At 43.4% G+C, this 13,306-nt stretch overlaps 1 protein-coding gene across 8 annotated transcripts in view; it reads right to left on the bottom strand.

Moving 5' to 3' along the window:
• The window catches only part of nfixb (nuclear factor I/Xb), a 126,289-nt gene that overhangs the window by 94,271 nt on the left and 18,712 nt on the right, over positions 1 to 13,306 (bottom strand). The window contains exon 2 of one of the 8 annotated variants that reach the window (XM_061065950.1): positions 2,630 to 2,656. The exons of the other annotated variants lie outside the window; for them this stretch is intronic. Coding sequence (XP_060921933.1) covers positions 2,630 to 2,656 — 27 coding nt within the window. The remainder of the gene's footprint in view (positions 1 to 2,629; positions 2,657 to 13,306) is intronic. 8 annotated transcript variants of the gene reach the window in all.

Raw genomic sequence — 13,306 nt, 5'->3', positions numbered from 1 at the left:
GGCTCAAAGCAAAGGGATGTAACACCAAACCCGCCTATGTGATCCCTTCACGTTCGGCATTAGGTTTTCAACACAGCCTGAAATGAAAGGGATCTTCAGGTTCATGTGTTAACTTGCCGCTTAACAAAGCTGTAGGGCTTTGCTCCTCTATTCAAAGGGATGAGTGTGAAATGCCGTAGTCAGCCTTTCACAACACTGTTGGAAGAAGAAACAAAATGACTGTGTTTCAAACCCGAGACGAGCGGCGCGCTCGAGCAGAACGTCTGTGTTTGTTGCCTGTTTGAAGGTAAACGCCGACTGCAAACAGTGCTGCTGCACTAGAGGAGATTTGTAACGTCATGAGTTGCGTGTGACACCTGACACCACCATCAATAATACTCACTTTTACTGTTTGAAAATGCAAACTTGGTCGTGTAAGGTTTGAACTCTGCACGAATGAGTAACAAAGCTTAGTCTCCACCCTTCTCTCTCTCTCTCTCTCTCTCTCTATAGCTGCAGGACCTTTTGCTTCACACTGATTTACAAGAGAACACAAGCACTGTATTAGCACTACACAAAGCCTTCACTTGGCATTATTTTAAGAATAAGAATAAAATATCTAAAAGCAAAAATGATGCACTTGCTGACCTTGAGCAGGCTTTTGATTGCTGTGGAAACAGATGGTTGCTTAATTAACAGTGTAAAAATAGTTTTCTTTATGTATTTACTATTTTAATAAGACCATTTTTTTTTAAGATTATTTTTTTTGGAGAGATAGGACAGTGGATAGAGTCAGAAATCAGGGAGAGTGAGTAGGGAATGACACGCGGGAAAGGAGCCACAGGCCGGATTCGAACCCGGGCCACCCGCTTGGAGGAATAGCACTAACCACTGCGCCACCAGCGCCCCATTAATAAGACAATTTTAACTTTGAAATGCAATATGTATACATCCTTTAAACTTCCGCACCATGTTTTAATAACAGCAATCCTCTCACCGAAAGTGTAAATATTCTAAAATGTCACGTGCATCATTTTGTACAAAGTTATATCATGACTGTGGGTGGTTGGACAACACTTATTGTTGAGCTGTAGCTCACGGTAGAGTCGGTCGTCTCTGAACCAGCTGGTTTTGGGTTCAATACCTAGCTCCTGCAAGCCCGTGTTGAAGTGTCCTTGGGCAAGACACTGAACCCTTATTGCTCCCACTTTACATAGCAGCCTAGGCCATCAGTGTGTGAATGTGGTGTGAATGGGTGAATGTGATATTGGGTGTCAAAAGTGTTTTCAGTAGTCATAAGACAAACAAAAAAAATCGCTTTACCAGCTCAAGCCTCTACCGTGTACAGACGCATGGCCAGAAATCACAGGCCCACACTAAATAATCGTCCCTTTCACTCCCATATTACCATGACATGACCACAACCACAGCCGGCAGGAGGCAAACAGCAGTGTTGTGGCGCTGAGACACATGCACATACACACACAGATAGATTGAAAAAGCCACTGGCTGCCTCTCATCACTCATCGTCAGGCCTGTGTTTATCTCCGCGTCGTGTGAAAATTGTGAATTGTACGGTCCAAACCTGCTCTTCTTGTTAAGTGTCTTGAGATAACATTTGTTATGAATCGGCGCGAAACAAATAAAGACTGATTGATGGAATAAAACATCTGAAGTCGTCGTCAAGCTAAACGAAGACTGTCGTTAGCCGTGTTCAGATGTGGTAAAGACCAATGCAGACTGAATAAAACAGACACTTCATGATGTGCTGATTGAACACAATGCAAACTCTGAGACATGTGCAGCGACAGTCACAGAGCAGGCCAAGACAGAGAAACTCATTCCTGCATAAATGCTCCAGGAAAGTGAAGCCCGCTACTAATGCAGTGTTGAACGCTTTGCAATCAGACAAATAAAGGGACAATCTACCACACAATCAAACGAGAGATTTAGCCTGCTCTCCTGCCAACAGCGAGGGACCTCCTCTTTCTGAACAAGGGATGCACTATAGACTACAACCCCCCCCCCCCTTCCCCCCCACCCACACCCCCTGTTTCTCTCTCCCTGTCTCTCTCCAGTCCTCTCTCTCTGCCAGTCTGAAAGGCCTGATGCCAACCTTTTCCACCATTGGGCATGCTGCCCTGCCCTTTATGCAAATGCTCTGCCGCAATCCCTAACTCGCAACCCCCACCATCTCACCCACCACGTCTGTGTATACACCCCCCCCCCCCTCCCTTCTGTCTGTCTATATTTATTCTTTTTTTGTCTTTCCAACTTTCCCTATAAATCAGCTGAGTAACATAAGCCGTCGTCATAAGTTATTAATTAAACACTCGTGATGATCTGACATTCTTTCTGAATGGATTTGAAAAAGTCTGGAGGCCTTTACTTTGTTTGGGGCCCTCTGTGACCACAGACCACCAACAAGGGGCGAATATTTGACAGAGGTTTGGTTGTATGTGTCTGTAAGAGCGCTGATGAAGGACATCACTAAGCTGAAAGAACAAAATGACGACAGAAAACGACAGAGGGCAGGGCAGAAAGAAAAGAAAAGAAAGTAAGAATGAAAGAACAGAGGCAAGGTTCCCCAAGTGACACTATGTTTACATTCGTTGAAACATCTTCAGAAACATATTTAATGATGGTCTACCTCTTTTAACCATCCGCTTGATACGATCTGTAAATAAAAGAGTAGAAATTTGGGACCAAATTCAAATGTAAAATCACAGCAACATATTTTTCACATCTAAGAGTGGATCTGAAGCATAATGAGAGGTTAATAAACCTATACTGCAAGTTGAAATGGGAACAAAGGGGTTAATGGAGTGACTGAAGAGACAGCCAATCAGGGCTGCAGCTCGCAGGCCGGTTGCACAAGTTGGCACAGGGGCTGAATAAACAGGCAAGGCTATAAGTAGTCGTTAAGCCAGACAGTAACAGAAGACAAAAGAGTTTACAAAGACAAATTCACATGAAGTTGAATTAGGGCAGATAACATTTAGAAAAATCTGAAACAGTTAACACAAGACATGGAGGCCAACGAGGAGGAAAAGAGGAGTGAGTGAGGACACTGATGGGTTAACAAAGCGGACCGCAGGCTGTAGGAAGAGCCCTACTAATGCTGTTAAAGCAGAGCTTCCGCTTCTGCTGTAGGGCGAGTAGGGAGCCGCACAAACAGGGCGCAGCGTCCACACAGGCTGGACACACACAAGCCCACACACACCACAGGAAAGGAGGTCGGCCCAAGCAAAACACTACCCGACCAGACACACACACACACACACACACACACACACACATAAGCACGCATAGCTGTCTCCTTATATACCCTGACTACGGCAGGACATGTGGTGTGTTACACTTCCACTTCCAAGTGTGAAACAGACTGAACAAAAAACAGCCCCAAAGTCAATGTAAGCATTGGAAGTGACAAAATAGAAGATGCAAATAAATGCTGTTCAGTGATACAATGTTTCAGGCTGCATCGTAGTGAATCAGTCCAGCCTTGCAAACCAAATCTCCATCTCAGCGGCAACAAATGGAATTTACTTATTTCCAGATAAACAAACAAAGACGTCTAAACCCTAACAGTCTAGACCAACAACGTAGCACCACAACAATCTCCAAATATAAACTTCAAGCTTATTTCCCAAGCCTTCACACAATGGCTGCTCTAATCTGCCTGAGAGAGGACAGACATATAAACAAACCCAAACAGGTTGGTTAAGGGAGAATTAAGACTTTAACACCCTCTGCTTTTTTTTTTTTCCCCGTGAATGCTACAACACAAACACACTTACACACTTACACACTTACACGCGCACACATCCCTTTCTCCTATTCTTCTGCAGACTTCCATGTCTGAAGTTACAGTAATAAACTTTTCAGAATGCTACATGGTGCCAGTTGAGAGATAAGGGGGGGGTCGATGACAGATGTGAGGTTGGGGGAGAATGCAAAGATGCAAAGCAATAAAAGCATCACTCAAACAGGCACTTATTGAGCATTTTCAAAATGACCACCACAGTGAAGAATTCTGCATTAAAAGACTAAATGTTTTGTTGTCTTTTCACATAATTACATTCCAAGATTACTTTTTTTTTGTTAGCTTTATCTCAGTCCTGTGACTGACTGGCAAATAGTCCGATGTGTACCCCGCCTCTCACCCAATGAAAGCTGGGATCAGTTCCAGCCCCCGCGAGACCCCGAAAGGGAAAAAGCGGTAAAGTGAATGGATTGATGGATACTTTATCTTATTTATCTGCTGACCAACATCCTTTAAAATATTGTTTCTAACTCTTAGATTTTTATATTATTAATAAAATAAAGCTAATTTTACAGAATTGCAGAATGATAACACTAATACATAGGTACATTTGTGCTTAATTTATGTGAAATTAATGACCATTGTTTAGATTTTGATGTATGAGCTTGGTCAATTTAGGCCATAATTGTTCAACTCACTAAGTTTATGAAAACTTAACCCAATCGGGCCCATGAGGGGTTTTTTTTACCCAATATTGGTCTTGTTTAAACGACTGCTCTGTCAGAGGAATTCAAACCCTTCTCTACTGTTTTTTTTTTTTTAAGATAAAGTTAACCCATTACAACACGACGCCCAGCCTCCACCATCGGACTGTGCCGTCCCCACAACCGCCGCCATCCTCATTCATGCACATCCTGCTCGGACCCAAACTCAGCGGCAAGGAAGTGTGGACAACAGGAACGTGAGGAATACAAAAGGAGAAGATCCGTCATGCATTTTCATCCCATATGCTCTTTTGTAAAGCGTCTCGAAGCGTCTGTTGATTGAACATCAGTGCTACACGAAGCCAACCCGGATACATTTTTCACTCAAAGTTACTGGTGCCATCGGTCGAATACCAAACAAGCAAATTGTTTGTCATATGAGCACTTTAGTGCACTGTTCAACCCTCTAACATAAATATGTGACAGCTTACAGCCATAATATGAGCTTTTTTTTCCCAGCAATGCATTGGGGCAGAATCACTGTATTTTCTTTTGGGTAAACAACTACTATAGGGGTGATTAGATCACACTCTCCCATGTACAGATGCTGTTGTCCTCCAAGCTGGTGACCCGGGTTTGAGTCCGACCTGGGCTCCTTTAACGCATATCGTTACCCAAACACTCTCTCTCTCTGTCTCTCTCCCCGATTTCAGACTCTATCTGCTGATTCTATCTGAATAAAGGCATAATAGCATTAAAAATATATATTTGGAGGAAAAAAACAACAATTCTAAAATCCAAAGCCACATTGCGTGAATTATAAACCCATTAAATTGCACATGTAAAATGATGAAACCCTATCACGGTGAAAAAATGTGTGTGTGTGTGTGTGTGTGTGTGTGTATGGTAGAAGCAGGGAGGGAAATGAATGAGGCCTTTTCTTACAGAAGAGCCCAGATCAGAGCTCCTAACTATGGGATTTGGTGCTGTTGCCTTTCTCCCCCGGGAGGGAGTAATTAGTTTAGGGAGGACAACCGGCGCATTGTTTTAACAGAGGAGGGATTGTGCAGGCCAAAGTCCCACCAGCAACATGCTTCCCTCAAAACAAAAATGCCGAACGGATTCTGCGGCACACGGACACACAACCACGCACACGGACACAGAGAGAGAAACTTTTTCGGGGGTGTTTCCGCCGTCAGAAATTTGCACAGAAAGAAAAACCTGGCTTCTCGTGCGACGCAACGCAGGCTTTGGTACTGTGTGTATCCTATGAAATGTCAAACACAGTCCAACAGTGTCAAATGTCTTCTGGTGTTGTTGCAGTTGTGGGATTCTGTGGGACTCGGTTCCCTTTAGTATAACTGCGTCTGTGCTCTCCTGTATCCAGAGGCTTGGCAACACACACCGCTCCTAACTAGTATAATATGGTTATGATGCATTTGCGTTCCTTCCAATCCCCTAGGAAATTCAATACGCCTATATCGTCCGTTTTAATCACAGTCTGCTTCCAAGGAAAGTAAAAGGAGAACACAAACAGCCACAGCTATAAAGAGGCTTTCCCAAATATACTTCAAGTCTGTTTAAATACATCCTTCGCTGATTGATAGAGAGTAAATCAAACAAATCATGCTTTGAAGGGAAAAAAAGGATATCATAGAGCACTCCCCAGTCTGCTTACAATATACAGACTATAGACTCTTTCAATCCCACCCATTTCCCTATCTTCTTTCCTGTCCCTTCTTTTCCTCCGCGCTGTATTCCCCGCTTCCATTCTTTCTCTAGAGAAAGTAATTCTGCTGTTGTTTCACTCCTTTAGCTCCTCCAAGTATTCAAAAAAAAACGCACCATAATATGCACCTCTGCATACCCGCCCACACCGTCCCTATTCACTTTCATCATAAATCTCATCAGCCTGGCTGCAATATACAGTCAATTTGTGGTCCCCAAATGAGCCCTAACTCTAGCTTGGAAATGACTCTATTCAGGTGTGCAGATGGAGACAAAAAGACGAGGCAAGGGGGTAAAAAAAGAGCACAATGAATAGAATAAATGTGTGTGAATTGATAAGTGATACAGTCTATCAGGCCAACAACAGTTTTTATCAACAGCAATTTGCCACAGGTGGCGGAGGTGATTGTGCTTTATTCCAGGTAATGACCACAATGAGCTCCGTTTGAGTTTCACAGTTTTCCCTCAAGACGTCGTGCATGCTAAAGAGCCTGCGAGCCACTCGACATTGTCAGGACAGTCAACCTCTTTCGGATCCATTCCCTCCAAGTCCCGCTTCAACAAACAGAAACCCACAAAAGAGGGCCGGCGCCGCACACTGTTTCTCCATTACGCTCGCAGGCCCATCACATGAAAAGAGCTCCTGCAAGAGTTTGACCAAGAGAAAATCTAGAAGTCTTCCGAGTGGGAGAGAAGCGAGCTGAGTTCAGCATGAAAGTGAATTAAGAAAACTCAAAGACCAAAAGATTGTCCGCTCCACAAACTTGCCGGGTGAAGCTAAATCTGGCCCATCTGTGTTTTATATTTTAGCAGTGACATGAAATCCTCATCCTGCACTGAGTTTTCCAGTCAAATATACAACTTTCCATGTAACGCACACTAATCCTGCAGCTATTTCTCTGAGCCTAAACAGAGCAGAAAGTTTATATCTGAATTCCCTCGCAGTGTACGCTGCAGCTGTACTTGGGAGAGGAGTAACTGGCTGGCTGGGCCAAAAAAGAGAAGCCACAGAGTTGTGTTCGTGTCTAACTCTGGCCTCTGTCTACCTTACTCTTACTCTCACTTTTCTATTCCAACAAGGGTCTATCACTGTCTGCGTCACTGTCTCAAACAGTCCCATTTGCTGCACCAGCCAGCAAACACAAGTCACAAGAAACAGAGTGCACTCAACACATACACAGACACTTCCACATAAACGGAGTCAGTTAATAACACACAAACTCCCGCCCTCCAGCTCTGTTTGCTCACAGCTGCCAGGCCTCCTCAGAGTTCATCTGAGGTAAAGATATGTTATATTATGCAACCGAGTATAGATTTTCCACCCTTGGCCCTGTGCCAACTTCCTGCTCCAAAGGGCAACATCTAGTGTTTTGTTCCCTCGGGTGACAGCTATTCCTTGCAGGACAGCGTTGCTGCATTAGATACACGGAGAGAAAATCAGAAGGAAGGTAACAGGAAGACACGAAAGGGAACACAAACAGCAAGCAAGCGAGCAGGGAATAACAGAAAAAGAAAAAGCATGCAGCTTTGTGGTTTCAGCGTGTTGTATTCTGTGATTCTTCTGAACTTAAACTATTTCTCTATCTATCTGAGTCCGTTTCCCAGGATCTTGAAATCAGGTCACAACTGTTTTCATTACTGTTTGACTTGCGGGTTCATAAGCCTCCAAGCGTCAACGTTTCTCCACCCACCCCCAAAACAGGAAAAGATTTTCCCTCCAACATTAACCCAATAAATGCCTATTAGGCTCAATCACAACCTTTAAGCCATGTTCCAACTTAAAAATACAAAAAGCTGATGTTAGAAGACTTTTGGAAGTCATACAGTAGATATCACTGCTAAACTCAAAATCTTATCTTCAAAATCTTATCTCTATAGCTTGGTCACTACTTTTTCTCTCTTGTCCTGCGTCTACTGTGCATATTCAGGGAGTCTTCGTGGAACTGATTCTCCCCTGCTGAAGCATGAGGTAATGTGGTGTGATGATGAAACAAAGCCTCGGGAAAATTGAGGTACAATCAACGAGCCAATCAACGTCTCATTATCCGCTCCTCTACTTAAAGAAAGCCAAAGAAGTGGTGAAAAGATAATGAAGGCTCTAACATCACTGAGCTGTCACTGTGTGATGTCATCCCCTAATAACTAAACAATTCCCCGACAACAACGCCACGTCCCAATCAACTGCGGCCTTTGTCCTTTGTTTCCATATGATTGTAATTGCTTCTGCGAGCTTCACCAGGTGTGCCGTCATGTTTGTTTTTCCTGGTTATAAAGGGATAGATGGATGGATGGATAGATATATTGAGGAAACACAGGAGGGCCATAAATGGACCGCTGAATGTGCTGGTCTACTGGTTTTCTGCATCAGTCATTCACATACCCCAGGGAGTAGTTCAGCAGTGGCCAGGGAGTACATGGAGGATTGGGGCATAGCTCAACTTGTAAGAAATACTAGAAATTGCATGTCTGTTCGAGAGTGCATACAAGCTAATTAGCGAGTTAGCAGAGACGTCTCAACATAAGCCTAGCTGAAAGTAATGTATAAATGGTTTAAAAGGTTAGTGGTTACTTTGCATGTTTCCAATAGTTGGATAAAAAGTAAGAGGTAGCCTAGGTTGAAAAGTGAGCTTTCGTATTTGAACTACCAGTACATGCAAACTTCCACAAACAGTGCTGAGTTACATCCGGTCTAAACTCAGTTCAAATAAGCACATATGGATCATGACAGATGGGGCATTGAAGGGACTCATCACTATATATCACATACACACACTCTGCTGTAACATACTCAGACAAGGTGTGATTTCTTTCTCAAAGAATGCACACCTGTGCTCTGTGTGACTAAGTATGTGCAGGTGTGCAATGCGCGAGGCATCATCAAATATGGCTTGTACGGATATGCTTGGATTAAAACAGGCACACCGTGTGCTCCGAATGTAGAGAGAGCGTGTTTGTGAATGAGTAGACCTAATGTGGCTACAGCTCCTGTCTTATTCACAAGATGATAATATGTATGTGTGTGTGTGTGTGTGTGTGTGTGTGTGTGTGTGTGTGTGTGTGTGTGTGTGTGTGTGTGCCACGTTTGTGTGAATGGCTGCATCTGCCATTTTTTGTCTAATTTGTTTTGAAAATCAGAGACACTGACAGATAAAGTAAATGTGCCTGAGGGAGCTTGTAAAGAGAAGGATGCAGTCAAACAGAGGGAGGGAGAGTGCTCAGATTTCATTCCAGATTAATCTGGAAGCTTTGTAATGAGGGGTCTACTGTATATATTTAGACAGGTCAGCTTGATGTGGGTCAGACAGACAGACCGGCAGGACAGGCCAAACAACATGCCCAGATTCGCCCCACTGAAGTGACCTTGAGCCGGCCGTCAATGATCCACAACAACAACTCTCTATCTATATCTTTAACCGACTGATACAAGGGTCTGCACGCCTTCTTTAACCCAAGACCCAGATTGAGCCCTTATGTTTCTCTGTGCGAGGCATTAAAAATGTGGGAAATTGTACTCTTATTTAGTAATGCAACTCTTATTTAGTAAGAGTACAGCTTGTCATTTGCGAAAACGTCACTTGTTGATTAAAAGAAAGAAGAGAGATTGAATTACAGTCAACGTTCGCTCAGCATGTTGATACTGGCATTAGTTCAAATGTATTCAACTCAAGAACAAAGCACCTTCAGATACATTTCTCAGTCTGTCGTCTGCAGCTCTCGACACAGACCGAAACGGAACACTGCGAAATGTACAACGATTATTCACTTTACAATCCGCAGTGTGACATTATTGATTGTAATCTTTTATGGTGTGACATTTTGTGCTACTGGACTCACACTAGAAACTTTGATGTTTGTTGGGGGGTTTGTTATCTGTTTAAGGTGAGTACATAACAAGTGAACATGACTCAGGGCGCACTCATACTTGGCAAAGTTGTCCAGTACCGTGCTTAAGCGCGATTGTCCCCCCCCTCCAAATTCCCCCGCTAGCCTGCACTCACACTGCTCCAGGAATAACCGGGCCTGAGCACGGTTACCTCTTGTACATAACGTCGTTATACAACACATGCATGGCTTTGTGTGCTTATTTCACAAGACAGACGGACTCTGAAAAAAAAAAAAAAGTGACGGCCAGTTGATTTCAAGTTTGCACATCGGAGAACATGACATCTACTTTACTGACTTTCTGGCTTATTTTGAGTCATGTTAGTGAGATACAGCCATAATACTCCAGGATTTCTCAATAACGAAGGTTGTCCACGATGTGTGCCTGCGCTAGTGTTTGTGCGTAAACTGTACTGTGCCGAAGCACACCTTTTCCAAGCGTGCCTGGGCCAAGGAGGTGTACTGCGCTTGAGCACAGATGGGGGCACTCTAGTCAGACGTACTGGACTTTAGGGGTTAAACTGCTTATAGGTAAGGTACGGATTGCCTAGTGTGAGTGCGCCCTTAATGACTTCAAAAAAAGACTCACATGTCAGGGTTTGATATTCAACTTGAGAAAATGTTGATGTTAATTTAATAGATTGAAATGATTGGAGAAAAAAAAAAACTTTCCCTATCTTAAAAACTTCTCATCTTTTCAATTCATAAAACAGACTTGTAACCAAAACTGGAAACCAAAACGCCACTTTGCAGTTCAAAAAGCTTTTCCACCACTCAATGTTAGTCAAGTGTGACGGTAATAGTGGCAGAGTTTTAACATATTACTGATACTCTCACAGATACATGATCTGTTCAAAACAAGTCGAAGCCCAGAGGGGAGGGGGCAAAGAAAGAAAAATGTGTGTTTGCTTCATGGTGTGTCTGTGTAAACGTTGGGTGCCACACCCTCCCTCACACAAACTCTGGAGATTTCTCTCTGTCTCTTTCTTTCACATTCTTTTACACACACACACACACACACACACACACACACACACAAACAGCAATTGTGTGACACCGCAAACACCTTATCCTCAATTGGCCCGTCAGCTTGGATGTCACAACGCTCTAAATTCTTGCATAATGGACGCACTGTTATTTCGATTTATGACTTCAAATCTGAGGGAAGCAAAAGAAAGATATCCAAAGCTCAGCCATTTCAAAGCTTTCAAATACTCTCCAACGCATTTCACTGCCTTTTTCCCGTTCTCTGCTCTCAGATTATACAGTATTTTGTATTTTGTGTTCCCCTGTATATTCGAGCTCAATTATGTAATTTAGCACCGATGTGTGTGTGTGTGTGTGTGTGTGTGTGTTCAGTAGCCATGGCAACAGCACAACATATCGGCGACCACAGAAGCAGGCCGAGGCCGCGGGCACTGGCTGGGTTGTGCCAAAGACTAATCCATGCCAGAGGTGACATGAGCGAAGGAAAGTGAGGCGGGTGGAGACAACATGACACACACATGCAAAATCACACATCACACACGGGCAGAAGGAGACACCCCAGCGTATTATTCTGTCCTCGCCTTCCTTTAGAACACAAGCACACACACTGGATATCCTCCCATTTTTCTTGGCGGGAGCCTCCCATGGCAGCAGCAGTAGGAATCCATTCTCCACGGATGCTGGGACAGCTGTGCTGATATTGAATGAGACGCAGTTGGTTCTGCCTCTCCCTGCATGCAGCTTGAGATAAAAACTACATGCTACTTAATTCAAATCTATATCACCCCATGCCAAAATGTGCCCAGCTCATCTTGTCTTTGTCTTCGCCACCAAAGAGGCAGCGCTGGATTTTATTTATGAAAATTGCCGTAAACATGCTCCTGCTGACGCACGGTGGCCCCCAGTCACCAGCTGACAATAAACACACAAAATGTATAGCACTGACAAAGACATTAATCAGAGAAACCTTCAATAAAGATATACTTAGGTTACTAATCATTTCCAACAAGCTACAATCTTGGAAGCTGCAAAAATGATCACAACAAAGCTCAAAGCTTTGGATGTGTGTAGATGTTTAAAGCCTGTTGTCATTGGGAGCTTCAGTTGTTTCGGCTATCTTAATATCCAAAATGCCTTTTGAAGCAGCCTTAAACATATTGGGTTGTGGTGAGATCTGACCCCACTATTTTAACCCAACACAGCAATAATGCATACTGCTAACAATAGGAAATACTGGAGGGAGAAGCACAGAAGAACTGATTTTAGGTAAGTGAGGGTTCCCTAAGTGACTGAACCAGGCCACACAACAATAGCAATCACATCGATACAGGGTAAGTAGTATAACAGCTGTGAAATAATAATGAAAATATGTATATATAGGTATTCCATGAGTACTCCATATCGGCCAATGCTAAAGTATTGGTATTTGTTTTGTATCGGGAAGAGAAAAAAAGGTATTACAGATTTCTTTTGGTGGTGCCAACAAAAGGAGTCCACATAGAAACAAAAATACTACCTTAAATGAAGCGAGCATGTACAGTATTCAAATGACTTGGCATTGGATTGGCCTGTGTCTGACTGGGAGTGATGAATAAGTAAAAGGAACATGATGTCCCAGGCAGGAGTCTGGCATTATGACCTCCTGGTGTCTCGTGATGAGGGGGGAAAAGATCCGCCGCTGCCTTTACAGCCCAAAAAAAGTAGCACAGCCAATCAGAGACTCCAGTTTCACCTCGTACTCACTGCCTCCTCCCCTTACACGTGCGCACACACAACTCAGTTACCAGAGAGCACAATAGGTCAGCCCTTCCTGTCAATCAAATGCACTATGAGTTCATTCGTTTGTCTGCAGGCCAGAAGCAGAGTGCTTAACTGGCTACAGGGTCACCTTTCCTACACAAACTAAACTTCTTTTGGCTGTTTGGCATCAGTGACTCAAACTGCGGCTGTATACATAGACTTTAAACAATTAAACTTGTGTGCAGCTGAACCGCAACCCACAGTGATAACATAATTTTAATCTGAGAAATGTAATACAGGCAATGAGGCCAGTCCTTAACTCCCTGAAATGTGATTCTGGAGATTTATTTTTTAAATGAGTGTGCAGCGATTCATTTAAAAGGATAAAGGTGAGACACAAGCCGCTGTAAACTGGCATCCCAGCTAATCCAGTGATAACCACTCACAGGCCTAATTGGCATGAAGACATGATGGCACTAAAGGTTTTAGGTCCACGTTTCTACGCTTGTGCACTCGAACC

The sequence above is a fragment of the Labrus mixtus genome, chromosome 20, assembly GCF_963584025.1.
Source record: "Labrus mixtus chromosome 20, fLabMix1.1, whole genome shotgun sequence".
Classification (NCBI taxonomy): Eukaryota; Metazoa; Chordata; class Actinopteri; order Labriformes; family Labridae; genus Labrus; species Labrus mixtus.
The sequence above is the reverse complement of the archived record's forward strand: the minus strand, read 5'-3'. Positions and strand labels throughout refer to the sequence as shown.